Consider the following 27,088-nt stretch of genomic DNA (forward strand, 5'->3'; position numbering starts at 1 on the left):
CCTTCCCCATGAGGCCTCTGGTCAAATTACAGGACCCATCCTGAGCCAGCTGGGCCACACCTTCATTGAGGTGGCCTCATCAGAAGCTCCTACTGACAATGGGCACACACCGCACGAGCAGACTACATTGGAGAACATGTTTTTCTTGGGTGCATAGGGCCTGAGCCACCCCATATGCTCAACAGGGCTCTACAGGCTGAAAGGAAAGGAAAACAGACAAGAGCTAGAAGCTGCCTGAAGAAGCAGAGATTTCTGGTGGGGCAACAATGTGGATACCTGTAATGATAGGACTATTGTAATTTTGGCTTGCAACTGCACTTTTTATCTCCCTCAGGATCTAAAAGGCAGGTGAATAGAATACAATGATAATTCAGTGGTTTGGGACTCAATCCACACGTTACATATAAATGTAACATGAGACAAGAACTACATAAAGATGGGGGGCTGGAGGGGTATAGCAACATAGTTTGCATTTACTACTGAAGTTGGTGTCAAAGTAAACAAGACTGTTATTGCTTAAGGACTTTAAAGTTAAGCCCCGGTAACTACAAACAAAGCATCAGAGAAAATCAAGCTCAGGGAGACAGAAATTAGAGTTCAGGTTGCAGGGGCAGGGGGTGGGGTGGAGGGTGGGATGGGGAGGTAAGGCACAGCATAAAGGCAGGGCAAGAAACAAGAAAAGAAAGACTGAAAAATTCTCCTCTGTTAAACAAAACCTAAGCCAGAGGTCCACAAAAAGCTGAACTGAATGTCAAAGAACAGACAGACAACAAAATTCATCCAGCAGGAAAACCCTAGGTAAAAGAAGTGAAAACAATCTCCAGAATAAACTAATTAAGGTAATGAAATGCCTAGACGCCAGGAAAAAATAAATCACACTAGGAAAACTGAACATATGGCCCAGTCAAAGGAACAAACCAACAATTCAAATGAGATACAGGAATTGAAACAATTAATTCAGAATATATGAACAGACATCGAAAACCTCATCAAAAATCAAATCAATGAATTGACGGAGGATATAAGAAAGGCAAGGAATGAACAAAAAGAAGAAATTGAAGTTCTGAAAAAACATATCACAGAACTTATGGGAATGAAAGGCACAGCAGAAGAGATGAAAAAATAATGGAAAACTACGATGGTAGATTTCGAGAGGCAGAACATAGGATTAGTGAACTGGAGGACAAAACATCTGAAATCTAACAAGCAAAAGAAAATATAGGGGAAAAAATGGAAAAATATGAGAAAGGACTCAGGGAATTGAATGACAATATGAAGTGCACGAATATATGTGTTGTGGGTGTCCCTGAAGGACAAGGGAAGGGGAAAGGAGGAGAAAAACTAATGGAGGAAACGATCACTGAAAACTTCCCAACTCCTATGAAAGACTTAAAATTACAGATCCAAGAAGTGTAGCATACCCCAAAGAGAATAGATCCAAACAAACATACTCCAAGACACTTACTAATCAGAATGTCAGAGGTCAAAGAGAAAGAGAGAATCTTGAAAGGAGCAAGAGAAAAGGAATCCATCACAAATAAGGAAAGCCCAATAAGACTATGCGTAAATTTCTCAGTAGAAACCACGGTGGCAAGAAGACAGTGGGATGATATATTTAAATTACTAAGAGAAAAAGTACCAACCAAGAATTCTATATCCAGCAAAATTGTCCTTCAAAAATGAGGGAGAAATTAAAATATTTTCAGGCAAAATATCACTGAGAGAATTTGTGACCAAGAGACCAGCTCTGCAAGAAATACTAAAGGGAGCAGTAGAGATAGATATGAAAAGACAGGAGAGGTGTGGAGAAGAGTGAAGAAAGGAAGACCATGAGTAAAGGTAAAAAGAAGGAAAATTAGGTAGGACATATAAAATCCAAAAGGCAAAATGGTAGAAGAAAGGACTACCCGTACAGTAATAACACTAAATATCAATGGATTAAACTCCCCCAATGAAAACACATAGACTGGCAGAATGGATTAAAAAACTGGACCTATCTATATGCTGTCTACAGGAAACACATCTTAGACACAAGGATAAACATAGGTTGAAAGTGAAAGGTTGGGAAAAGGTATTTTATGCAAGTAACAATCAGAAAAGAGCAGCAGTAGCTATTCCAATATCCAACCAATTAGACTTCAAATGTAAAACAGTTAAAAGCATCAAAGAAGGAGACTATGTATTAATAAAAGGAACAATTCAGCAAGAAGACATAATAATCATAAGTATTTATGCACCGAGTCAGAATGTACCAAACATGTGAGACAAGCAATGAAAAGAGAAACAGACACATCTACCATAATAGTTGGAGACTTCAATTTACCACTCTGATCAATGGAGAGAACATCTAGACAGAGGATTAATAAAGAAAAAAGTGAATTTGAATAATACAATAAATGAGCTAGACTTAACAGACATTTATAAAACATTACACCCCACAAGGACAGACCATATGCTGGGTCACAAAGCAAGTCTCAATAAATTTAAAGAGATTGAAATCATACAAAACACTTTCTCAGATCATAAAGGAATCAAGTTGGAAATCAATAATAGGCACAGTGTCAGAAAATTCACAAATATGTGGAGGCTCAACAACATACTCTTAAACAACCAGTGGGTCAAGGAAGAAATTACAAGAGAAATCAGTGAATATCTCGAGGCAAATGAAAATGAAAACACAGCACATCAAAACTTATGGGACACAGCGAAGGCAGTGCTAAGAAGGAAGTTTATTGCCCTAAGTGCTTATATCAAAAAAGAAGAAAGGGCAAAAATCGAGGAACTAATTGTCCACTTGGAAGAAGTAGAGAAAGAGCAGCAAACTAACCCCAAAGCAAGCAAAAGGAATGAAATAATGAAGATCAGAGAGAAATAAAAGAAATTGAGAATGTGAAAACAATTGAGAAAATCAACAAAACCAGAAGCTGGTTCTATGAGAAAATCAATAAGATTGATGGACCCTTAGCAAGACTGACAAAAAGAAGAGAGAGGATACAAATAAATAAGATCAGAAATGGAAGAGGAGACATAACCACTGACCCCACAGAAATAAAGGAAGTAATGACAGGATACTACGAACAACTTTATGCTAATATATACAACAATGTAGACAAAATGGACAACTTTCTAGAAAGGCATGAACAACCAACATTGACTCAAGAAGAAATAGACAACCCCAACAAACCAATCACAAGAAACTGAATCAGTCATTAAGAAGCTCCCCAAAAAGAAAAGTCCAGGACCAGATGGCTTCACATGTGAATTTTACCAAACATTCCAGAATCTTTCTACGAAGCCAACATCACCCTCACACCAAAGTCAGACAAAGATATTACCAAAAAAAAGAAAGAAAAGAAAACCGCAGACCAATCTCTCTAATGAATATAGATGCAAAAATCCTCACCAAAAGTTTAGCAGATCAAATCCAGCAACACATTAGAAGAATTAATACATCATGATCAAGTAGGATTCATCTCAGGTATGCAAGGAGGGTTCAACATAAGAAAACCACATCAACAAATCAAAGCAGAAAAACCACATGATCAGCTGGATTGATGCAGAAAAGGCATTTGACAAAATTCAACATCCTTTTCTGTTCAAAACACTTCAAAGGACAGGAATAGAAGGGAACTTCCTCAAAATGATAACGGGAATATATGAAATACCCACAGCTAACAACATCCCTAATGGGGAAAAACTGAAAACTTCCCCCTAAGATTAGGAACAAGACAAGGATGTCCACTGTCCGCACTGTTATTCAGCACTGTTGGAAGTTCTAGCCAGAGCAATTAGACAAAAGAAAAAACACAAGGCATCAAAATTGGAAAGGAAGAAGTAAAATTCTCACTGTTTGCAGATGATATGATACCCTATGTCGAAAACCCCAAAAAATCCACAGCAAAACTACTGGAGCTAATAAATGAGTACAGCAAAGTGGCAGGTTACAACATTAACACTCAAAAATCTGTAGTATTTCTATACACTAGTAATGAACAGTCTAAGGGGGAAAATCAAGAAAAGAATTCCATTTACAACAGCAACCAAAAGAATAAAATGTTTAGGAATAAATTTAACTAAAGAGACATAAGGCCTATACAAAGAAAACTATAAGAAATTGTTAAATCACAGAAGACCTAAATAGATGGAAGGGCATACCGTGTTCATGGATCAGAAGACTAAGTATAGTTAAGATGTCAGTTCAACCTAAATTGATTTACAGATTCAATGCAATACCAATTAAAATCCCAAAAACTTACTTTTCAGAAACAGAAAAACCAATAACCAAATTTATCAGGAAAGGCAGCGTGTACCGAATAGCTAAAAGTATCCTGAGAGAAAAATGAAGTCAGAGGTCTCACGCTACCTGACTTTAAGGCATATTATGAAGCTACAATGATCAAAACAGCATGGTACTGGCATGAAGACAGATATATTGACCAATGGAATTGAATAGAGTATTGAGATATAGACCCTCTTAACTATGGACAATTGATCTTTGATAAGGCAGTCAAGCCAACTCACCTGGGACAGAAGAGTCTCTTCAATAAATGGTGCCTAGAGAACTGGATATCCATATGCAAAAGAATGAAAGAGGACAGGACTCAAATCTCACACCCTATACAAAAGTTAACTCAAAATGGATCAAAGATTTAAACATTAGATCTAAGACCATAAAACTGTTAAAAGAAAATGTACAGAAATATCTTATAAATCTTATACCTGGGGCCGGGTTTCTAGACCTTACATCCAAAGCAAGAGCATTGAAGAAAGAAATAAATAAATGGGAACTCCTCAAAAGTAAACACTTTTGTGCATCAAAGAGCTTCATCAAGAAAGTAAAAAGGGACTTCCTGGAAGATGGCGGCTTAGTAAGACGCGCGGATCTTAGTTTCTTCTCCAGGACACCTACTAGGGGAGTAGAAACGATACAGAAAGCGCCCAAAGCCACAACAGAGATAAAAAAGACAGCGTACCCCATCCTGGAACGGCTGGCTGGCTGAGAGAAGCAGCTCGGGTGAGATCGCCGAGGCGCGCGGGCCTTACCGGGCGGGGTGGCAAGCGGCCGGAGTTACTCCCTTCCCCCTTCCCGGGCCTGCTGGGAGAATTGGAGAGGTGGTCCCCTGAAACCAAGGCGACTGGCGCCCACACCACGCGCAGCCCCCGGACCAACTGAGAGAATTGGATCGGAAACCCCCAGGCCGCGGAGAACGGTGACCCCGTGACTCCCGGGGAACGTGCACTCTCTCGGGCGGGCCGCTGCCGCTGGCGCCCGCCCGCCACGCTTGTTGCCCAGGGCCGACTAGGAAATTCGGACGGGCTCTTTCCCTGGCTGCGGCGACCAGCAACCCTCCCTGCGTTCGGACACCCTCCCTGCGTTCGGACCCCGGGCCGGCTCAAGCCGCTTCGGCTAGCGAACCCCCAGGACGGCGAGAGTTTTCCAAAGTTTAAGGTCCCACAGCACCTTTTACTGGTGGGACCCGCAGACAAACGTGTGCCACGAGCGCCACCTACTGGGCAGGATAAGAAAAACAGAACCCAGAGATTTCACAGAAAAATATTACAACCTTGCTGGGTCCAACACCAAGAGAAAACTGAATAAATGCCCAGACGCCAGCAGCAGAAGATAACTGTCCACGCTCAAAAGATTGAGAATATGGCTCAGTCAAAGGAACAAACCAATAGCTCAAATGAGACACAAGAGCTGAGACAACTAATGCTGAATATACGAACAGAAATGGAAAACCTCTTCAAAAATGAAATCGATAAATTGAGGGAGGACATGAAGAGGACATGGGCTGAACATAAAGAAGAAATAGAAAAACTGAAAAAACAAATCGCAGAACTTATGGAAGTGAAGGATAAAGTAGCAAACATAGAAAAAATAATGGATAGCTACAATGATAGATTTAAAGAGACAGAAGATAGAATTAGTGATTTGGAGGATGGAACATCTGAATTCCAAAAAGAAACAGAAACTATAGGGAAAAGAATGGAAAAATTTGAACAGGGTATCAGGGAACTCAAGGACAATATGAACCGCACAAATATACGTGTTGTGGGTGTCCCAGAAGGAGAAGAGAAGGGAAAAGGAGGAGAAAAACTAATGGAAGAAATTATCACTGAAAATTTCCCAACTCTTATGAAAGACCTAAAATTACAGATCCAAGAAGTGCAGCGCACCCCAAAGAGATTAGACCCAAATAGGCGTTCTCCAAGACACTTACTAGTTAGAATGTCAGAGGTCAAAGAGAAAGAGAAGATCTTGAAAGCAGCAAGAGAAAAACAATCCATTACATACAAGGGAAACCCAATAAGATTTTGTGTAGATTTCTCAGCAGAAACCATGGAAGCTAGAAGACAGTGGGATGATATATTTAAAATACTAAAAGAGAAAAACTGCCAACCAAGACTCCTATATCCAGCAAAATTATCCTTCAAAAATGAGGGAGAAATTAAAACATTCTCAGACAAAAAGTCACTGAAAGAATTTGTGACCAAGAGACCAGCTCTGCAAGAAATACTAAAGGGAGCACTAGAGTCAGATACAAAAAGACAGAAGAGAGAGATATGGAGAAGAGTGTAGAAAGAAGAAAATCAGATATGATATATATAATACAAAAGGCAAAATGTTAGAGGAAAATATTATCCAAACAGTAATAACACTAAATGTCAATGGACTGAATTCCCCAATCAAAAGACATAGATTGGCAGAATGGATTAAAAAAGAGGATCCTTCTATATGCTGTCTACAGGAAACACATCTTAGACCCAAAGATAAACATAGGTTGAAAGTGAAAGGTTGGGAAAAGATATTTCATGCAAATAACAACCAGAAAAGAGCAGGAGTGGCTATACTAATATCCAACAAATTAGACTTCAAATGTAAAACAGTTAAAAGAGACAAAGAAGGACACTATATACTAATAAAAGGAACAATTAAACAAGAAGACATAACAATCATAAATATTTACGCACCGAATCAGAATGTCCCAAAATACGTGAGGAATATACTGCAAACACTGAAAAGGGAAATAGACTCATATACCATAATAGTTGGAGACTTCAACTCACCACTCTCATCAAGGGACAGAACATCTAGACAGAGGATCAACAAAGAAATAGAGAATCTGAATATTACTATAAATGAACTAGACTTAATAGACATTTATAGGACATTACATCCCACAACAGCAGGATACACCTTTTTCTCAAGTGCTCATGGATCATTCTCAAAGATAGACCATATGCTGGGTCACAAAGCAAGTCTCAACAAATTTAAAAAGATTGAAATCTTACACAACACTTTCTCGGACCATAAAGGAATGATGTTGGAAATCAATAATAGGCAGAGTGCCAGAAAATTCACAAATACGTGGAGGCTCAACAACACACTCCTAAACAACGACTGGGTCAAAGAAGAAATTGCAAGAGAAATTAGCAAATACCTCGAGGTGAATGAAAATGAAAACACAACATATCAAAACTTATGGGACGCAGCAAAGGCAGTGCTAAGAGGGAAATTTATTGCTCTAAATGCCTATATCAGAAAAGAAGAAAAGGCAAAAATTCAGGAATTAACTATCCATTTGGAAGAACTGGAGAAAGAACAGCAAGCTAACCCCAAAGCAAGCAAAAGGAAAGAAATAACAAAGATTAGAGCACAAATAAATGAAATTGAAAACATGAAAACAATAGAGAAAATCAATAAGGCCAGAAGTTGGTTCTATGAGAAAATCAATAAGATTGATGGGCCCTTAGCAAGATTGACAAAAAGAAGAAGAGAGAGGATGCAAATAAATAAGATCAGAAATGGAAGAGGAGACATAACTACTGACCTCACAGAAATAAAGGAGGTAATAACAGGATACTATGAACAACTTTACGCTAATAAATACAACAATTTAGAGGAAATGGACGGGTTCCTGGAAAGACATGAACAACCAACTTTGACTCAAGAAGACATAGATGACCTCAACAAACCAATCACAAGTAAAGAAATTGAATTAGTCATTCAAAAGCTTCCTAAAAAGAAAAGTCCAGGACCAGATGGCTTCACATGTGAATTCTACCAAACGTTCCAGAAAGAATTAGTACCAATTCTCTTCAAACTCTTCCAAAAAATCGAAGTGGAGGGAAAACTACCTAATTCATTCTATGAAGCTAACATCACCCTCATACCAAAACCAGGCAAAGATATTACAAAAAAAGAAAACTACAGACCAATCTCTCTAATGAATACAGATGCAAAAATCCTCAATAAAATTCTAGCAAATCGTATCCAACAACACATTAAAAGAATTATACATCATGACCAAGTAGGATTCATCCCAGGTATGCAAGGATGGTTCAACATAAGAAAATCAATTAATGTAATACACCATATCAACAAATCAAAGCAGAAAAATCACATGATCATCTCAATTGATGCAGAGAAGGCATTCGACAAGATTCAACATCCTTTCCTGTTGAAAACACTTCAAAAGATAGGAATACAAGGGAACTTCCTTAAAATGATAGAGGGAATATATGAAAAACCCACAGCTAATATCATCCTCAATGGGGAAAAATTGAAAACTTTCCCCCTAAGATCAGGAACAAGACAAGGATGTCCACTATCACCACTATTATTCAACATTGTGTTGGAGGTTCTAGCCAGAGCAATTAGACAAGAAAAAGAAATACAAGGCATCAAAATTGGAAAGGAAGAAGTAAAACTATCACTGTTTGCAGACGATATGATACTATACGTCGAAAACCCGGAAAAATCCACAACAAAACTACTAGAGCTAATAAATGAGTACAGCAAAGTAGCAGGTTACAAGATCAACATTCAAAAATCTGTAGCATTTCTATACACTAGTAATGAACAAGCTGAGGGGGAAATCAAGAAACGAATCCCATTTACAATTGCAACTAAAAGAATAAAATACCTAGGAATAAATTTAACTAAAGAGACAGAAAACCTATATAAAGAAAACTACAAAAAACTGCTAAAAGAAATCACAGAAGACCTAAATAGATGGAAGGGCATACCGTGTTCATGGATTGGAAGACTAAATATAGTTAAGATGTCAATCCTACCTAAATTGATTTACAGATTCAATGCAATACCAATCAAAATCCCAACAACTTATTTTTCAGAAATAGAAAAACCAATAAGCAAATTTATCTGGAAGGGCAGGGTGCCCCGAATTGCTAAAAACATCTTGAGGAAAAAAAACGAAGCTGGAGGTCTCGCGCTGCCTGACTTTAAGGCATATTATGAAGCCACAGTGGTCAAAACAGCATGGTATTGGCATAAAGATAGATATATCGACCAATGGAATCGAATAGAGTGCTCAGATATAGACCCTCTCATCTATGGACATTTGATCTTTGATAAGGCAGTCAAGCCAACTCACCTGGGACAGAGCAGTCTCTTCAATAAATGGTGCCTAGAAAACTGGATATCCATATGCAAAAGAATGAAAGAAGACCCATCTCTCACACCCTATACAAAAGTTAACTCAAAATGGATCAAAGATCTAAACATTAGGTCTAAGACCATAAAACAGTTAGAGGAAAATGTTGGGAGATATCTTATGGATCTTACAACTGGAGGCGGTTTTATGGACCTTAAACCTAAAGCAAGAACACTGAAGAAGGAAATAAATAAATGGGAACTCCTCAAAATTAAACACTTTTGTGCATCAAAGAACTTCATCAAGAAAGTAGAAAGACAGCCTTCACAATGGGAGACAATATTTGGAAATGATATATCAGATAAAGGTCTAGTATCCAGAATTTATAAAGAGATTGTTCATCTCAACAACAAAAAGACAGCCAACCCAATTACAAAATGGGAAAAAGACTTGAACAGACACCTCTCAGAAGAGGAAATACGGATGGCCAAGAGGCACATGAAGAGATGCTCAATGTCCCTGGCCATTAGAGAAATGCAAATCAAAACCACAATGAGATATCATCTCACACCCACCAGAATGGCCATTATCAACAAAACAGAAAATGACAAGTGCTGGAGAGGATGCGGAGAAAGAGGCACACTTATCCACTGTTGGTGGGAATGTCAAAGGGTGCAACCACTGTGGAAGGCAGTTTGGCGGTTCCTCAAAAAGCTGAATATAGAATTGCCATACGACCCAGCAATACCATTGCTAGGTATCTACTCAAAGGACTTAAGGGCAAAGACACAAACGGACATTTGCACACCAATGTTTATAGCAGCATTATTTACAATTGCAAAGAGATGGAAACAGCCAAAATCTCCATCAACAGAAGAGTGGCTAAACAAACTGTGGTATATACATACGATGGAATATTATGCAGCTTTAAGACAAGATAAACTTATGAACCATGTAATAACATGGATGGACCTAGAGAATATTATGCTGAGTGAATCCAGCCAAAAACTAAAGGACAAATACTGTATGGTCCCACTGATGTGAATGGACATTCGAGAATAAACTTGAAATATGTCATTGGTAACAGAGTTCAGCAGGAGTTAGAAACAGGGTAAGACAATGGGTAATTGAAGCTGAAGGGATACAGACTGTGCAACAGGACTAGATACAAAAACTCAAAAATGGACAGCACAATAATACCTAATTGTAAAGTAATCATGTTAAAACACTGAATGAAGCTGCATCTGAGCTATAGGTTTTTGTTTTGTTTTGTTCTGTTTTGTTTTGATTTTACTATTATTACTTTTATTTTTTTCTCTATATTAACATTCTATATCTTTTTCGGTTATGTTGCTAGTTCTTCTAAACCAATGCAAATGTACTAAGAAATGATGATCATGCATCTATGTGATGATGTTAAGAATTAATGATTGCATGTGTAGAATGGTATGATCTCTAAATGTTGGGTTAATTTCTTTTTTTCCGTTAATTAAAAAAAAAAAAAAAAGAGAAGGGATAATTGGAGATGAAGGGATACAGACTGTACAACGGGACTGGATATAAAAACTCAGAAATGGACAGCACAATACTACCCAATTGTAATGCAATTATGTTAAAACACTGAATGAAGCTGCATGTGAGGTATAGGTTTTTTGTTTTTGTTTTTTTTGTTTTTTTTTCTTTCTATTATTGTTTTAATTCTTATTCTGTTGTCTTTTTATTTCTTTTTCTAAATCGATCCAAATGTACTAAGAAATGATGAATATGCAACTATGTGATGTTATTAAGAATTACTGATTGTACATGTAGATTGGAATGATTTCTAATTGTTTTGTTAATTCTTTTTTTAATTAATAAAAAAAAAAAAAAAAGAAAGAAAGTAAAAAGACAGCCTGCCTAATGGGAGACAATATTTGAAAACGACATATCAGATAAAGTTCTAGTATCCAGAATTTATAAAGAGATTGTTCAACTCAACAACAAAATACAGCCAACTCAATTACAAAATGGGCAAAAGACTTGAACAGACACTTCTCAGAAGAGGAAAGACAAATGGCCAAAAGGCACATGAAGACATGCTCAACTTCCATGGCTGTTAGAGAAATGCAAATCAAAACCACAATGAGAAATCATCTCACACCCACCAGAATGGCCATTATCAATAAGATAGAAAACGATAAGTGCTGGAGAGGATGTGGAGAAAGAGGCACACTTACCTACTGTTGGTGGGGATGTCAAATGGTACAACCCCTGTGGAAGGCAGTTGGGTGTTTCCTCAAAAAGCTCAATATAGAACTGCCATATGATCCGGCAATACCATTGCTAGGTATCTACTCAGAGGATATGAGGGCAAGGACACATACAGACATTTGCACACCAATGTTTACAGCAGCATTATTTACAATTGTCAAGAGATGGAAACAGACAAAATGTCCATTAACTGGCAAGTGGCTAAACAAACTGTGGTATATACATACAATGGAATATTATGCAGCTGTAAGACAGAATAAAGTTATGAAGTATGTAACAACATGGATGGACCTTAAGGATATTATGCTGAGTGAGATTAGCCAGAAACAAAAGGACAACTATTGTATGGTCTCACTGATATGAACTGACATTCCTGAAAAAACTTGGAGAATTTGGTTGGCAAAAGAGACCATCAGGAGAGAGAAATTGGGTAATTGGAGCTGAAAGGACACAGATTGTGCAACAGGACTGAATGTAAAAACTCAGAAATGGACAGTACAATACTACCTAAGTGTAATATAATAATGTTAAAACATAATTATGAATGAATGAAGCCGAATGTGGGAATAATAGAGGGAGGAGAGCTGGGGGCACAAATGAAATGAGAAAGAAAGATAGACAATAAAGATTGAGGTGGTATAATCTAGGAATGTCTAGAATGTATAATGATAGTGACTACATGTACAAATTTTTAAACTGTTTCTGCATGAGGAAGAACAAAGGAATGTCATTACTGCAGGGTGCTGAAAATAGAAGGTAATTAATATTTAAAAATTTCAAATTATGTGTGAGACTAAAGCAAAAAAAATGTTCATTTGGTACAAAACTTATACTTTGACTACTGCATTTCCTAATATAACTTATGTAGACAGCTTAATTGAACACCATAAGTACATGGAACCTTGAGAAGGACAGGAGATTTTGTTGGTTAGTCCAGAGTGATGCCCCGATAAATCCCGAGTCATTTGAACAGTGAATAACAAAGTATTTGGAACGTCCACTTTGGGGAATGGTGAGAACGGGGGAAAATTCAACTTCCCCAAGTTGAATTCTTGATATTCTCACAAGCAGTCTGGATAACCAAAGCTACAGGCTGAGCCACTAGTTTGGGGGTTTGTTCATATGAAACTTAACCCCACAAAGGATAAGTCATGCCTACTTAAAATTAGGCCTAAGAGTCACCCCCACGAAAACCTCTTCTGTTGCTCAGATGTGGCCTCTCTCTCTCCAGCCAACACAACAAGCAAACTCACCACCCTCCCCCTGTCTACGTGGGACATGACTCCCAGGGGTGTGGACCTTCTGGCAATGTGGGACAGAAATCCTAGAATGAGCTGAGACTCAGCATCACGGAATTGAGAAAAACCCTAGAATGAGATGAGACTCAGCATCAAGGGATTGAGAAAACCTTCTCGACCAAAAGGGGGAAGAGTGAAATGAGACAAAGTGTCAATGGCTGACAGACTCCAAACAGAGTTGAGAGGTTATCCTGGAGGTTATTCTTATGCATTAAGTAGATATCACCTTGTTATTCAAGATGTAATGGAGAGGCTGGAGGGAACTGCCTGAAAATGTAGAGCTGTGTTCCAGTAGCCATGGTTCTTGAAGATGATTGTATAATGATATAGCTTTCACAATGTGACTGTGTCATTATGAAAACCTTGTGTCTGATGCTCCTTTTATCTACCTTGTCAACAGAGGAGTAGAACATATGGAATAAAAATAAATAACAGGGGGAATAAATGTTAAAATAAGTCTAGTTTGAAATGCTAGTGATCAATGAAGGGGAGGGGTAAGGGGTATGGCATTATAAATTTTGTTTCTGTTTTCATTTTATTTCTTTTTCTGAATAGATGAAATGTTTCAAGAAATGATCATGACGATGAATATGCAATTATGTGATGATATTGTGAGTTACTGATTATATATTTAGAACAGAATGATCAAAATAGGAATGTTTGCATTTGCTTGGTATTTTTTGGTATTTAAAAACATAAAATTAAAAAAAAAAAGGAAAATCATTTCCTATGAAGCACACAGAGCAAATCAAGGAGGAAAACAAAAAGAAAGGTTAGACAATGAACAGGAAAGACAAAGAAACAGAATAGTTGCAGAATACAGCCACTGAATAGAACTTCAACAAGAATTAAAAGGTCTACTAGAAATGATGCACCCTTGTGGAAAATTAGCATTGTAGGCAAATACACCTGAAATTCAGAGAAGCAGAACGTCAGCAACTGCAGCTATACATCAAAAACACCTCAATACCCCTGTGCATAGCTTCTATGTTTTCCCCACGCAGAGGTAGGTAGAGACTGCTTCCCAGCGTGAATTCATCAAGTGGTCCATGTCAGTCTTTAGCATCCCAGACCTTCTTCCCCACCTGCTTTCTCAGTCCTCAGGAGGCACGCCCCCCCCCCCCCCCGTTTCAGCCTCCTGTCACAGAGTCTCACCAGGGGTTTATTAGCTACTACTTTAACTGAAACCCACCCATTTACAGTTAGCATCATCACCCAACCTGGCCTTCGACTTCTTACTTTTTAATCTAGATTTGTAAGATAAAGGAAGACTTCCAGTTAAAAGAATTTTAGGCATCATGAAACAAGCAGGAAATTTTTGTTTCTTTTGGAAATGCAGTTCTATTTCTTAAGCCTTTAGAGTGACGAAGGGAAGTGTAAATACAGTCTAGGGTGTCTCTTCTCTGATACCCTGGGAAGGATACTGAGTTTCTTTTGGGGGGGCGGGGGTGGGTGGGCAGCCAGCAAGCATCAGCCTCTGAGTTTCCCCTTCCCTTCTCCTGTCTCAGCTGGAATAAAGTGTGGACTGAACCTGATACTAATTAGGTTAGTATATAGTAAGATTTCAAGCCATCAAGGTCCAAGACTGACTTGAACCACATCTGCAACCTCTGCATATCATTTCTAGCTATTGATATAAAGGTTCTGACAAAGCAGTTGCTTTTCATGCTTTCCATGGCTGCTCTGACCAAGCACTGCTATTAATCTTTGGCCGTCAGCATGCCAGTGCTGACCTAGCTGGTGGCTCCTAATGGTCACTGGGAATACTGGGATCATGTTTTCTGAGTCAAAACAAAGAAGACATGGTGTGAGAATAGGTCATAATATTTTAAGTCAGTGCTTGTTCCAGATAATCTAAGACATATGGTAACAGTACACAGAGAGGGTGGGAAAGTAGCCTTCCTCATGCTGACTTTTTGGTTTCTGAGGTCCAAAATCATAAGGATATTATATTAGGAAGGGATCAGACCACTTTCCTTTTCTTAACTTAGAATAGTGTCCAGGAAAACGTTTTCCTTTTCACACATACGCCATATTGAAAATATGACATGAAATATCCTTTCTACCATAGAATAAATTGTACTTCAAGAATTGTACCAAAATCTCACACCAAATTGAACAGTGTTCAACAAGAATGCTCTATTTTCGCAGTCCCAATGACATCTGTAAAAAAAACAGCTCAAGTTTTGCAAAGCCTAAAATTCTAGTCATTGATAAATAAATATTTCAATTTTTGTGCGTTTGGGTGAAGTAAATATTTCTTTCAACTCTTTTCAAATAATAAACTGTACCTCTTCCTCTGATCTGGTCTTGAAGAAGTCTCTTTCAAATACTCCTTTCTGGTTGAAGACGGTAGGATGCAGTAATGAGTAAGCATTGCCCTCTTCACCATAATTAGTCCTATCACTGATACGACAAATCCGGAGGGCAGGAATATCAGACAGAACAGTTGGAACACCAAAGATAGGATAACCTAGGTTATTAATGAAGGGAGAGAGCAAGTATTTTAAAATTGTGCTGTAAAATGTGGTAGCCACCAGTCATGTATGGCCACTGGGGATTTGAAATGGGGCTGGTCCAAACTGATTTGTACTATAAGGGTAACACATGCAACAAAATTTGAAGACTTTGTACAAAATAAATAACGCAAAGTATCTTGTTCATAATTTTATATTGATTACATATTGAAATGATAATGCCTTAGATATACTGGGTTATACAGAATACATAGACTATGTTATTACAATTAAATTTCATTTTGGAGTAATACAAATGTTCAAAAACTGATTGTGGTGATGAATGTATGACAATACTGTGAACCACTGACTGTACACTTTGGATGATTATATGCCAATAAAACTGTGTTTAAAACATTTAAATAAATAAATAAATAAATAAAAACATCTTACTGTTACTGAGCAGGTTCTGTTTCCCCTCCCCCAGCTCCACTGGAGTAGGCCCCATGGCCCCCACCCCAGCTCCACTGAAGCAGCACCCTCGGCCCCTCCCCCAGCTCTATTGGAACAGGCCCCTCGGCCTTTCCCCCAGGTCCAGGGGAAAACTTTTTGTAGCCCCTTTTCCCACCTCCAGTGGAGGGCTCTCCTGGTCCCTTATTCCAACTGTATTGTCAGAGAGTTTCCATGATAATTCTATACTTTAATAAAGAAATAATGAGCTGGAAAGCAAGTAGTTCTTGAGGCAAACAAATCAACTTTAGAAATTCAAAGGCAGAGTGAGAAGCATATACAGTTTTTATCATAATAAATGCATCTCCCAGGCTGAAGCAATGGTGTCTGCATCCTCACTCTTCCTTCATGCTAAAATGAGTCCAGAAAGATCAAAAAATGATACACAAAAAAATGAAACCTTAAGAGGACGAAAAAACATGGGAAAATACCACTGATGGGGTGAATGAGTAATTTATGGCACTTCTACAGAATGGAATACCAGTAAGTTTTTAAATGATCATGGAAGTTTCAAATGTGCCAATATCAATCAATCTATCACATATATTAAGTGGTGAATTCGAGAAACAGAACGTTCTTTTTGTACAAAAAAAGAAAAAGGGGGAATAATATGCAGAGATTTTTTGCTTGAGTGTTTCTAAAAGGACACAAAATAAATTTATTTGATTGCCTCTAGAGCAGAAGATGGGTCTGAAAAGGAAGGAAACTTGCTTTTTACTGAAAATCCTCTGGAGTTTTGAATTATTTGTTATACTGCACATCAAGTCCTTACCTTGCAAAGCAAAATCAAAGCATAAAACTCAAAGAAAATACATTTCAAAATAGAAGAGGATAACCAAGGCAATTCTTACCTTTCTCTGCAAAATTTAAGTGAATGGAGTATGGCAGATCTCTTTTGACGTAAATTCCACAAATGTAAGGTGTCATCAGCCAAGGTACTCATGAGAGCTCCCTGAGAAATGAGCCAAGATAGACTTCAGATATAACACACATAACTGATATTAGTACTACTAAACATGCCCAAAAGCCTTCCAGATTTCAAACCTTCTGCCAATAGATTTGGTTCTGGGAAACATCTGCCTTACCCAAATTCTAAAGAGCACACCTTTATGAGTGTTTAGGTATATAGGGGTGTGTGTGTGTGTGTGTGTGTGTAAATGCACACTCACACTTGAGAAATGCTGACAACACTGGAGGCCTACGTATAATTAAGCATTATATATAAAAGATTCATAATGTAATTTTCAGACTCCCTTTCTTCAAATCAATCATTTGTGAATTCCCTTGGTATCTTCTCACAGGTCTTATGTTCCAATCTGCAACTCCTCCCTGAACTAGCTTCTAACTGAATCAACAGGTACAGCTCAGAACAGCTTAACATCTTTATCAAAGTTTAATATCATGCAGGGCATTCCATTTTGTATATTACAACTTCTGAATATCTTTGCAATATAAAACCTTTGTCAGTAACAAGGTACACTGACAGAATTGAGAAATCATTCTATGATTTGACCTACTCAACAAATATCAATTTTAAAATCTCTTCTTGAAGATCATGTATTTTTTCCTGTAAAACAAAACAACCCCACAAACAACAGGTTAAGCCTACTTAAAATTAGGCCTAAGAGTCACTCCCAAGAGAACCTCTTTTGTTGCTCAGATGTGGCCTCTCTTTCTCAGCCAACACAACACAACTCACTGCCCTCCCCTTCCCTACATGGGACATGACCCCCAGGAGTGTGGACCTTCATGGCAACATGGGACAGAAATCCCAGAATGAGCTGGAACTCAGCATCAAGGGATTGCGAAAACCTTCTCCACTGAAAGGGTGAAGAGAGAAATGAGACAAAATAAAGCATCAGTGCCTGAGAGATTCCAAACAGAGCTGAGAGGTTATCCTGGAGGTTATTCTTATGCATTAAATAGATATCACCTTTTCAGTTCAGTGTAGCAGAGAGGCTGGAGGAAGTGCCTGAAAATGTAGACCTATGTTCCAACAGTCATGTTCCTTGAAGATGGTTGTATAAAGACAGAGCTTTTGCAATGTGACTGTGTGACTGTGAAAACCATGTGTCTGATGCTTCTTTTATCTACCTTATGGACAGATGAGTAAAACATATGGATTAAAAATAAATAAATAATAGGTGGAACAAAGATCAAAATAAATTTAGTAGACTGAAATGCTAGTGATCAATGAATGGGAGGGGTAAGGGGTATGGTATATATGAATGTTTTTTTTCTGTTGCCAACAAATGTTCTAAGAAACGATCATGATGATGAATACACAATTATGTGAGGAAAAAGAATGCTCATATTGTGTTGATTGATTCTATTAATAAATTTTTTAAATAAAAAAAACAGTCACACTTCATGGTTGTAACAGATTATACTTTGTTTTTGCTACTGATGCACAGTCTTAACATTCTGCTAGTCTACTCCCCTAGAACACTGTACTGCACTCTATTTCTACCGTGGAATTTAACAAAATGCTAAGAACAACTGAAAAATTCTTAGGTCGGCATTTAAAACTTCCTTAAGCAGAACTCTATTCTAACATTTACAATAAATGCCCAATAGTGTTTGAAAAACTATGTCAGTTAATTACTTCTTCTAATGTGACTGAAGCAAGCATCTAAATGAAAAAGAAACCGTGGCATGTACACTAATAACTAATTAGAGTAGTAAATGGGATGAACTAAGTTAAATCAAATTTTTATCCCAGCATCCATTCTCAGATGCCTAATGGTTATTTTCTCAAGTACAGCAAAGTGAATCATAAAGGAAAATAAAGCATTATGAAAAATATGGTACGAAGCCTAAATAGACGGAAAAATGTGTTTCAACACTTATTTTCCCTTGTCAAAAGACAAAAAGAAAACTCAAGCAGGAAGCGCTGCAGCAGCCGACGCCGCGGCTGCAGAGCCCTGTGGGAGGCAGGGACACCGCTCCTGAGGACACAAGGCGCACTTCCAAGAGGCCATGGGCGGGGTCGCCGCGCACCAGGAGCCTCAGCAGGGAGCCAACCCACACAAGTTCCAGAAGGCACTTATTCTGAAAGGAAAACAGGATCAAAAACTATTTTTAAAAATCCCTAATTTTAAGAAGGATAAAAAAACACAAAGCATTATTTCACTATAACAAGCACACAATTTCTAGGAATATTTATGTGTTTACAGAGAACATAGTGTATTAAGTAAACCTAAAGTTTTAAATAAAGATTACTGTAAAACCCAAAAAGTTATTTTCTATTTAAAACACACTGTATTCTCCCTCAAATAGGAGGCTCTAAATTGATTCTGGATTGATGCATTTTTGCATCATGGCACCAATAAATCCGATGCCATAAGCTCCCCATGTCACCACCCTCATCGTCTGCCTGTAAAACAACTTCCAAAAGGACTAATTGGGGGCCCAGAGAACAGAATCAAGAGGAAATTAGTCTTGTTCACTGAATAAAGTTATACCCATATCTGCTGATACTGAAAAACGATGCAAAGATGGACAACTATATTTTTTTCCTAGAAGTTTAAAGACAACACTTGCCATGAAGTTACACTACGCCTATCTGCCCAGAAGGGGCATGCGATAATCTAATTCCAAAGCAGACACCGTGCACATGGATTCGGCATTAAAGAGCCTGATGAGTTGTTTTTACCCATACAATTCATTTTTCAACTGTTTTTGTTCCATAAGTGAAAATGAGGTGGTTGTGTTTTTACCAAAATGTTCGCACATCTATGAAGTCACAATATTAAAAAAACAAACGCTCACTTTCACTTTTATCTTTAAAGATATCTATTGCATCAATCAAAATCATTAAGGAAAACATACAAATGCAAACTATTTTAAATAAAATAGGAAGTATAGGTCTCCAACAAGCTGATTGCTAAATTAATAGGTGTATCATCATGGAATAGACCCAAAGGTGCCTAATTAAGCACTTTCATTAACGTACTCATTATAATTCACCAGAAAGATAATGCTTCTTTCACAGGATCAAAAAGTACCCATGATGATAATCTGCCTTGGTACACAGGGGCTGCACTTGTGGAGCCTCTGACTTGGATAATGCAGGCAACAGTCAGAAAGCAAAGGGGTCAAAAAGGTGAAGATGCAGCCAACTCAATGGGAGAAAATATTTGGAAACCGTGTATCAGATAAAGGCTTGATATCCTGTGTAAGTAAAGAAAACATTCCACTCAACAAGAAAAGAACAAACAATCCAATTATAAAATAGGCAAAGAAGCAGTTGACCGACCGTGTTTTTCAAATACTGTTGGACATTTACTGTAAAATGACAGAATTCCAGTTAAGGAAGTTTCAAAGAAGACTGAGAGCAGTGGCACAGACAGATATTTGCACACTGATGTTCACAGCAGCATTATTCACAACTGTCAAAAGATAGAAACCATCCAAGTGTCCATCTACAGAGGAGTGGATGAACAAAATGTGGTACATACACATGATGGAATATTATGCAGCATAAGACAAAATGAGGTCCTGAAGCATATGACAACTTAGATGAACATTGAAGGCATAATGCTGAGTGAAATAAGCCATGCACAAAAGGATAGATACCTTATTATTCCACAATTATGACACCGGTAAAGATAAACTCAGAGGTTTATAATATAGAATATAGGGGACCTAGAGATACACGGAAGCTAGAGATGGGTGAATGGTCAGCTAATGAGGCTGAACTTAAATGTAAGGAACAGACAGAACTGAAGGCAGTTCATTAGTGGGTCTGTAAGTAATACTGCCATATTGAAGGTGAACATGATTGAAAGGGGTTGTATAGAGCCATGTATTCTAGTGATGAACACTATACATATAAATAAGTTCTTGCATGAACTACTTCAAAGGTATAAATCTCGTTCAAAGAAAAAATAACGTCCGAGTACAAGGAGAAAACAACTACTGCACACTGTGGTATATGTTTAACAGGAAGACATCACCAGTACCACAGCAATACCAGCGGTAAATAACTGGGGGGGGGGAGGGAAAAGAGTTAAGGGGAGGTTTGGAAATTCTATCGGTGAGGGTATGTTTATCTGTTATTTTTCTCTTTAGAGCAATGAACACTGTCGAAGCTTGAGAGTGTTGATGATTATACAACTAAGTGAGATAATGTGAGAGATGGATTGTTGACAGTGGACATTATACATGATGCCCCATGGAGGGAGCTGGGCAAAAGATACACTGAGAAGTAGAATGGCGAACTCTGGTATGTATTTAGGATGGAATATCGTGCTCTTACAGAAAGGAATGAAGTCGTGAGGCAACCAACGAGGTGAATAAACCTTGGGGACATTATGTTCTACAAAATAAGCCAGAAAAAAAAAGAATATTGTATGGTCTCTTATAGAAAATATTTATAAGAAAATTTGGGTATGGATTTTAAGGTCTTATAGTAGTCACACTTAGTCAGGAGCTATAAATGTTATACCTAGATTTCGAGATGCTGTGCTATATACGTAGAATCCAGTACCTCCCTGGAACTTCGGCTACCTGTGTGACACCTAAGACTCAGAGTTGGAGTTCTGTAGCTCGGAAAGTCAGCATTACTACATGCAACAACTGCTAAAGAAACTGAAAAAGAGATCAGGTTTGAATTAGAGATAAGAACGAAGCTGACCAGGTCAGGAGTAAGGTAGAGCAGAATATAGGGGTAAGGAGAGCACTGTATTCAGAACTTTACCAACTATATGAGATCAAATGAAGAGAAGTTTATTTTGTCCAAAACCTAAATTTTCTGCAACACATAATCTAATTCAACATGTACAGACAGCTCATTTAAACAACCCAAGCACACAGAATCCAGAACGGTAATGAGGCCTTGTGATTCTGTACAGCTTAATATAATGCCAGATATATTTCAGAGTATGTTGACCAGATAAGTAAAATGTATTGGCAAAGTCCCTCGAGGAACGGGAGATGAAAATATGGAACTATTAAGCTTTGCCATGAAGGAAACCCCTGATACTGTCTCAAACGTTAGGCACTATTAAGTCAATAGGCAAAGCTCTTGATCTTGAGGCTTGCTCTTATGAAGCTCATGCACGTAGCAGCCATACAAAGCCTACCTATAGGTATGCCGAAGAGTTACCTCCAGAGCACCTCTTTGACTGCTCAGATGTGGCCCCTCTCTCTCTAAGCCCAACATAACAAGTAAAATCATTACCTTTCCCTCCTCATAGGACATGACATCCAGCGGTGAAAGTCTCCCTGGGAAAATGGGACATGACTCCGAGAGATGAGTCTAACTCTGGCACCACGGGATCCACAATGCCTTCTGGATCAAAAGGGGATAAAGAAATGTAATCAAATAAGGTATCAGTGGCTAAGGGAGTTCAAGTAGAGTCAAGAGGCTGCTCTGGAGGCTACTCTTACACAAGCGTCAGCTAGATACTGCTAATTACCACGGTCTGCCAACCCCAACCAACACCATTCCTGTCAACCCTAAAGAATACCCACGGCTTTATCAGAGACTCTACACAAGCTTCACACACTAAGATACTTCTAGAAACCTACAAACTCCAGATGGTTCCTAGGCCAAGTAAGTCCTGAAACGCAGAGGGACCAGCCTCTCCAAGAACATCAACTAGTTCCATCCCCCTATCTTATATTGTGGATACCCCTTTGCAACATGAAAAAGTTAGAATGGGCAGAGTCCAAATATCCCTAAAGATTGGGAGAAGGGTCAAAGGAGAAGGAGGTGTTATAACAGAGAATTTAGAATGTAACAAGTGAGCATGACTGCTAAATCACTATATTGCTATTTCTATTATGTCGCTAGTGTCTTGGAGCAGCTAGAAAACCCAAAATTGTGGAACTGCAACCCATATCAAACTCTTGTTTGATAACTATTTCTTACAATGTACTTCAAAATATATTCCTTATTGTATAAATGTTATATTCACAGTAAAAAAATATCATAAAAAATAAAAAGAAGGCAAAGGGGCCCACATAGGTGAGGCCCGCACCCCCTCCTCTTTAAGGTGCTTGGAGGAACTCAGAAGACCCCGCCAGACAGATGGGGCCCACGCCCCCACGGAGAAATATCTAAAACCAACCACTACAGGGGACATTTGCACACCATGGCACCAACCTCCTTAACAAGCAACAATCACTGCACTAACTTCTTAACCCAACGTAATACAATTCAATATTTTCAGCCACTGATTGCACATTTTAGGAGAAAAGCCGCAATCAAGCATCCAGTTGGACAGGTTTGGCCTTTGGGTCAGCAATACTCATCAGACAGCGTTTCCAAAGGAAACTGAAGTCAGCGGGTTAAGCCAAAAACGCTCACAGGGAAGGCTTCCAGGCCACGCTGGCGGGGTCAGGGCTCGGCGAACAAGAACCCTAACCCTGAGGCCCGGCCAGCAGGCCCCTTCCCAGGCCGGAGCCCAGCTCCCGGCTCCCTGCTCCCTGACCCCGCTCCGCCGCCCCTCTCCTGCGCCCAGCCACCCCACTGCCGCGCCTACCGTCCCACTGCCGCGCCCGGCGCCCCACTCCCTGCACCCACCACCCCACTCCCAGGCCCGGAGCCCCACTACCCACGTGCGCTACTCCCCGTGCCCCACCGCGTGTCCAGCGCTACACCCCGCTGGGTGCTCCTGCTACTCCTCATGCTCCGCACCCGTTCCCGCTACCCCCCTCCGCCGCGCTCTGCCACCCTGCTCCGGCCCCGGCTCACCTTGCACAGCGGGAAGTGCTTGCCTGCAGCGTCTTGGCGATGTCTCCGGCTCGCGGCTCCTGTCCGGCTCCCGCTCCCGTCTGGCCTCCGCTCTTGGTCGCGGCCGCCTAGCTCCACGCAAACGCCCGTGACCCCGGGCCAGGCCGGACCGCCGCTAACCGGACCGCCGCGGCTCCCTGAGCGTCTGCAACGGGTGCCAACACCCGCCAAGCCGCGACTGATGCCAATGGCCCTGACCCGCATGCGCATATTCAAGTTCGCCAGCCGGGGTCCTCTCGATGCGCTTGCGCACGCCTGGCTGCAAGTTCAGTGGGAACGAACACCATGTGCCTGCGCACGCCCGGACGCCTGGTAGGTCGCGCCGCTCCTGCGCACACTGGCCGCCTGCTGCGTCGAGACCTGTTTGCGGCTCTGTGGCACATTGTGAGGGTCACGGCCGTTGGCGTCTGTTACGGTTTGGCTGGCGTTGGCACTCGTTGCTGACCCTCAGGGAGCCGCAGCGGTCCAGTCAGCGGCAGGCCGGCCTGGCTCGGGGTCCTGGGCATTTGCGTGGGGCCAGGTGGTGGCCACCGAGAGCGGAGGCCAGACAGGAGCCTGAGCTGGAGCGGGAGCGACGGGGGCGGTGGGGGGGGGGGGCGCCCGCGGCCGCAGTCTTGGTGTTTCCTGTGCGGGTTGCGCGCACACCCTGGGGTCGCAGGAACCCTTCGGAGGGGGCTTCGCCGAGACCATGCCGAATTCAACATCAGGAAAGGCTGGACGGCCTGACTGCCCTATCGTCCTCGGCCGCGCTGCCGCCGCCATCGCCGACTGCCCACCTGGCAGCCGTGAGCCGGAGACATCGCCAAGACGCTGCAGGCAAGCACTTCCCGCTGTGCAAGGTGAGCCGGGGCCGGAGCAGGGTGGCAGAGCGCGGCGGAGGGGGGTAGCGGGAACGGGTGCGGAGCATGAGGAGTAGCAGGAGCACCCAGCGGGGTGTAGCGCTGGACACGCGGTGGGGCACGGGGAGTAGCGCACGTGGGTAGTGGGGCTCCGGGCCTGGGAGTGGGGTGGTGGGTGCAGGGAGTGGGGCGCCGGGCGCGGCAGTGGGACGGTAGGCGCGGCAGTGGGGTGGCTGGGCGCAGGAGAGGGGCGGCGGAGCGGGGTCAGGGAGCAGGGAGCCGGGAGCTGGGCTCCGGCCTGGGAAGGGGCCTGCTGGCCGGGCCTCAGGGTTAGGGTCCTTGTTCGCCGAGCCCTGACCCCGCCAGCGTGGCCTGGAAGCCTTCCCTGTGAGCGTTTTTGGCTTAACCCGCTGACTTCAGTTTCCTTTGGAAACGCTGTCTGATGAGTATTGCTGACCCAAAGGCCAAACCTGTCCAACTGGATGCTTGATTGCGGCTTTTCTCCTAAAATGTGCAATCAGTGGCTGAAAATATTGAATTGTATTACGTTGGGTTAAGAAGTTAGTGCAGTGATTGTTGCTTGTTAAGGAGGTTGGTGCCATGGTGTGCAAATGTCCCCTGTAGTGGTTGGTTTTAGATATTTCTCCGTGGGGGCGTGGGCCCCATCTGTCTGGCGGGGTCTTCTGAGTTCCTCCAAGCACCTTAAAGAGGAGGGGGTGCGGGCCTCACCTATGTGGGCCCCTTTGCCTTCTTTTTATTTTTTATGATATTTTTTTACTGTGAATATAACATTTATACAATAAGGAATATATTTTGAAGTACATTGTAAGAAATAGTTATCAAACAAGAGTTTGATATGGGTTGCAGTTCCACAATTTTGGGTTTTCTAGCTGCTCCAAGACACTAGCGACATAATAGAAATAGCAATATAGTGATTTAGCAGTCATGCTCACTTGTTACATTCTAAATTCTCTGTTATAACACCTCCTTCTCCTTTGACCCTTCTCCCAATCTTTAGGGATATTTGGACTCTGCCCATTCTAACTTTTTCATGTTGCAAAGGGGTATCCACAATATAAGATAGGGGGATGGAACTAGTTGATGTTCTTGGAGAGGCTGGTCCCTCTGCGTTTCAGGACTTACTTGGCCTAGGAACCATCTGGAGTTTGTAGGTTTCTAGAAGTATCTTAGTGTGTGAAGCTTGTGTAGAGTCTCTGATAAAGCCGTGGGTATTCTTTAGGGTTGACAGGAATGGTGTTGGTTGGGGTTGGCAGACCGTGGTAATTAGCAGTATCTAGCTGACGCTTGTGTAAGAGTAGCCTCCAGAGCAGCCTCTTGACTCTACTTGAACTCCCTTAGCCACTGATACCTTATTTGATTACATTTCTTTATCCCCTTTTGATCCAGAAGGCATTGTGGATCCCGTGGTGCCAGAGTTAGACTCATCTCTCGGAGTCATGTCCCATTTTCCCAGGGAGACTTTCACCGCTGGATGTCATGTCCTATGAGGAGGGAAAGGTAATGATTTTACTTGTTATGTTGGGCTTAGAGAGAGAGGGGCCACATCTGAGCAGTCAAAGAGGTGCTCTGGAGGTAACTCTTCGGCATACCTATAGGTAGGCTTTGTATGGCTGCTACGTGCATGAGCTTCATAAGAGCAAGCCTCAAGATCAAGAGCTTTGCCTATTGACTTAATAGTGCCTAACGTTTGAGACAGTATCAGGGGTTTCCTTCATGGCAAAGCTTAATAGTTCCGTATTTTCATCTCCCGTTCCTCGAGGGACTTTGCCAATACATTTTACTTATCTGGTCAACATACTCTGAAATATATCTGGCATTATATTAAGCTGTACAGAATCACAAGGCCTCATTACCGTTCTGGATTCTGTGTGCTTGGGTTGTTTAAATGAGCTGTCTGTACATGTTGAATTAGATTATGTGTTGCAGAAAATTTAGGTTTTGGACAAAATAAACTTCTCTTCATTTGATCTCATATAGTTGGTAAAGTTCTGAATACAGTGCTCTCCTTACCCCTATATTCTGCTCTACCTTACTCCTGACCTGGTCAGCTTCGTTCTTATCTCTAATTCAAACCTGATCTCTTTTTCAGTTTCTTTAGCAGTTGTTGCATGTAGTAATGCTGACTTTCCGAGCTACAGAACTCCAACTCTGAGTCTTAGGTGTCACACAGGTAGCCGAAGTTCCAGGGAGGTACTGGATTCTACGTATATAGCACAGCATCTCGAAATCTAGGTATAACATTTATAGCTCCTGACTAAGTGTGACTACTATAAGACCTTAAAATCCATACCCAAATTTTCTTATAAATATTTTCTATAAGAGACCATACAATATTCTTTTTTTTTCTGGCTTATTTTGTAGAACATAATGTCCCCAAGGTTTATTCACCTCGTTGGTTGCCTCACGACTTCATTCCTTTCTGTAAGAGCACGATATTCCATCCTAAATACATACCAGAGTTCGCCATTCTACTTCTCAGTGTATCTTTTGCCCAGCTCCCTCCATGGGGCATCATGTATAATGTCCACTGTCAACAATCCATCTCTCACATTATCTCACTTAGTTGTATAAT

At 40.6% G+C, this 27,088-nt stretch overlaps 1 protein-coding gene across 1 annotated transcript in view; it reads right to left on the reverse strand.

Moving 5' to 3' along the window:
• The window catches only part of LOC143651233 (mitogen-activated protein kinase kinase kinase 9-like), a 38,942-nt gene extending 15,242 nt beyond the window's left edge, over positions 1–23,700 (reverse strand). Inside the window, exons 1-4 of the mRNA XM_077122249.1 lie at positions 23,618–23,700; positions 22,100–22,210; positions 16,767–16,867; positions 15,241–15,422 (exon numbers count right to left, since the gene is read on the reverse strand). Of these exons, the coding sequence (XP_076978364.1) occupies positions 15,241–15,422; positions 16,767–16,842 (258 nt within the window). The 5' untranslated portion in view covers positions 16,843–16,867; positions 22,100–22,210; positions 23,618–23,700. The remainder of the gene's footprint in view (positions 1–15,240; positions 15,423–16,766; positions 16,868–22,099; positions 22,211–23,617) is intronic.
• Between the last annotated feature and the right edge of the window lie 3,388 nt (positions 23,701–27,088).

This window comes from Tamandua tetradactyla, chromosome 12, assembly GCF_023851605.1.
Source record: "Tamandua tetradactyla isolate mTamTet1 chromosome 12, mTamTet1.pri, whole genome shotgun sequence".
Taxonomy (NCBI): Eukaryota; Metazoa; Chordata; class Mammalia; order Pilosa; family Myrmecophagidae; genus Tamandua; species Tamandua tetradactyla.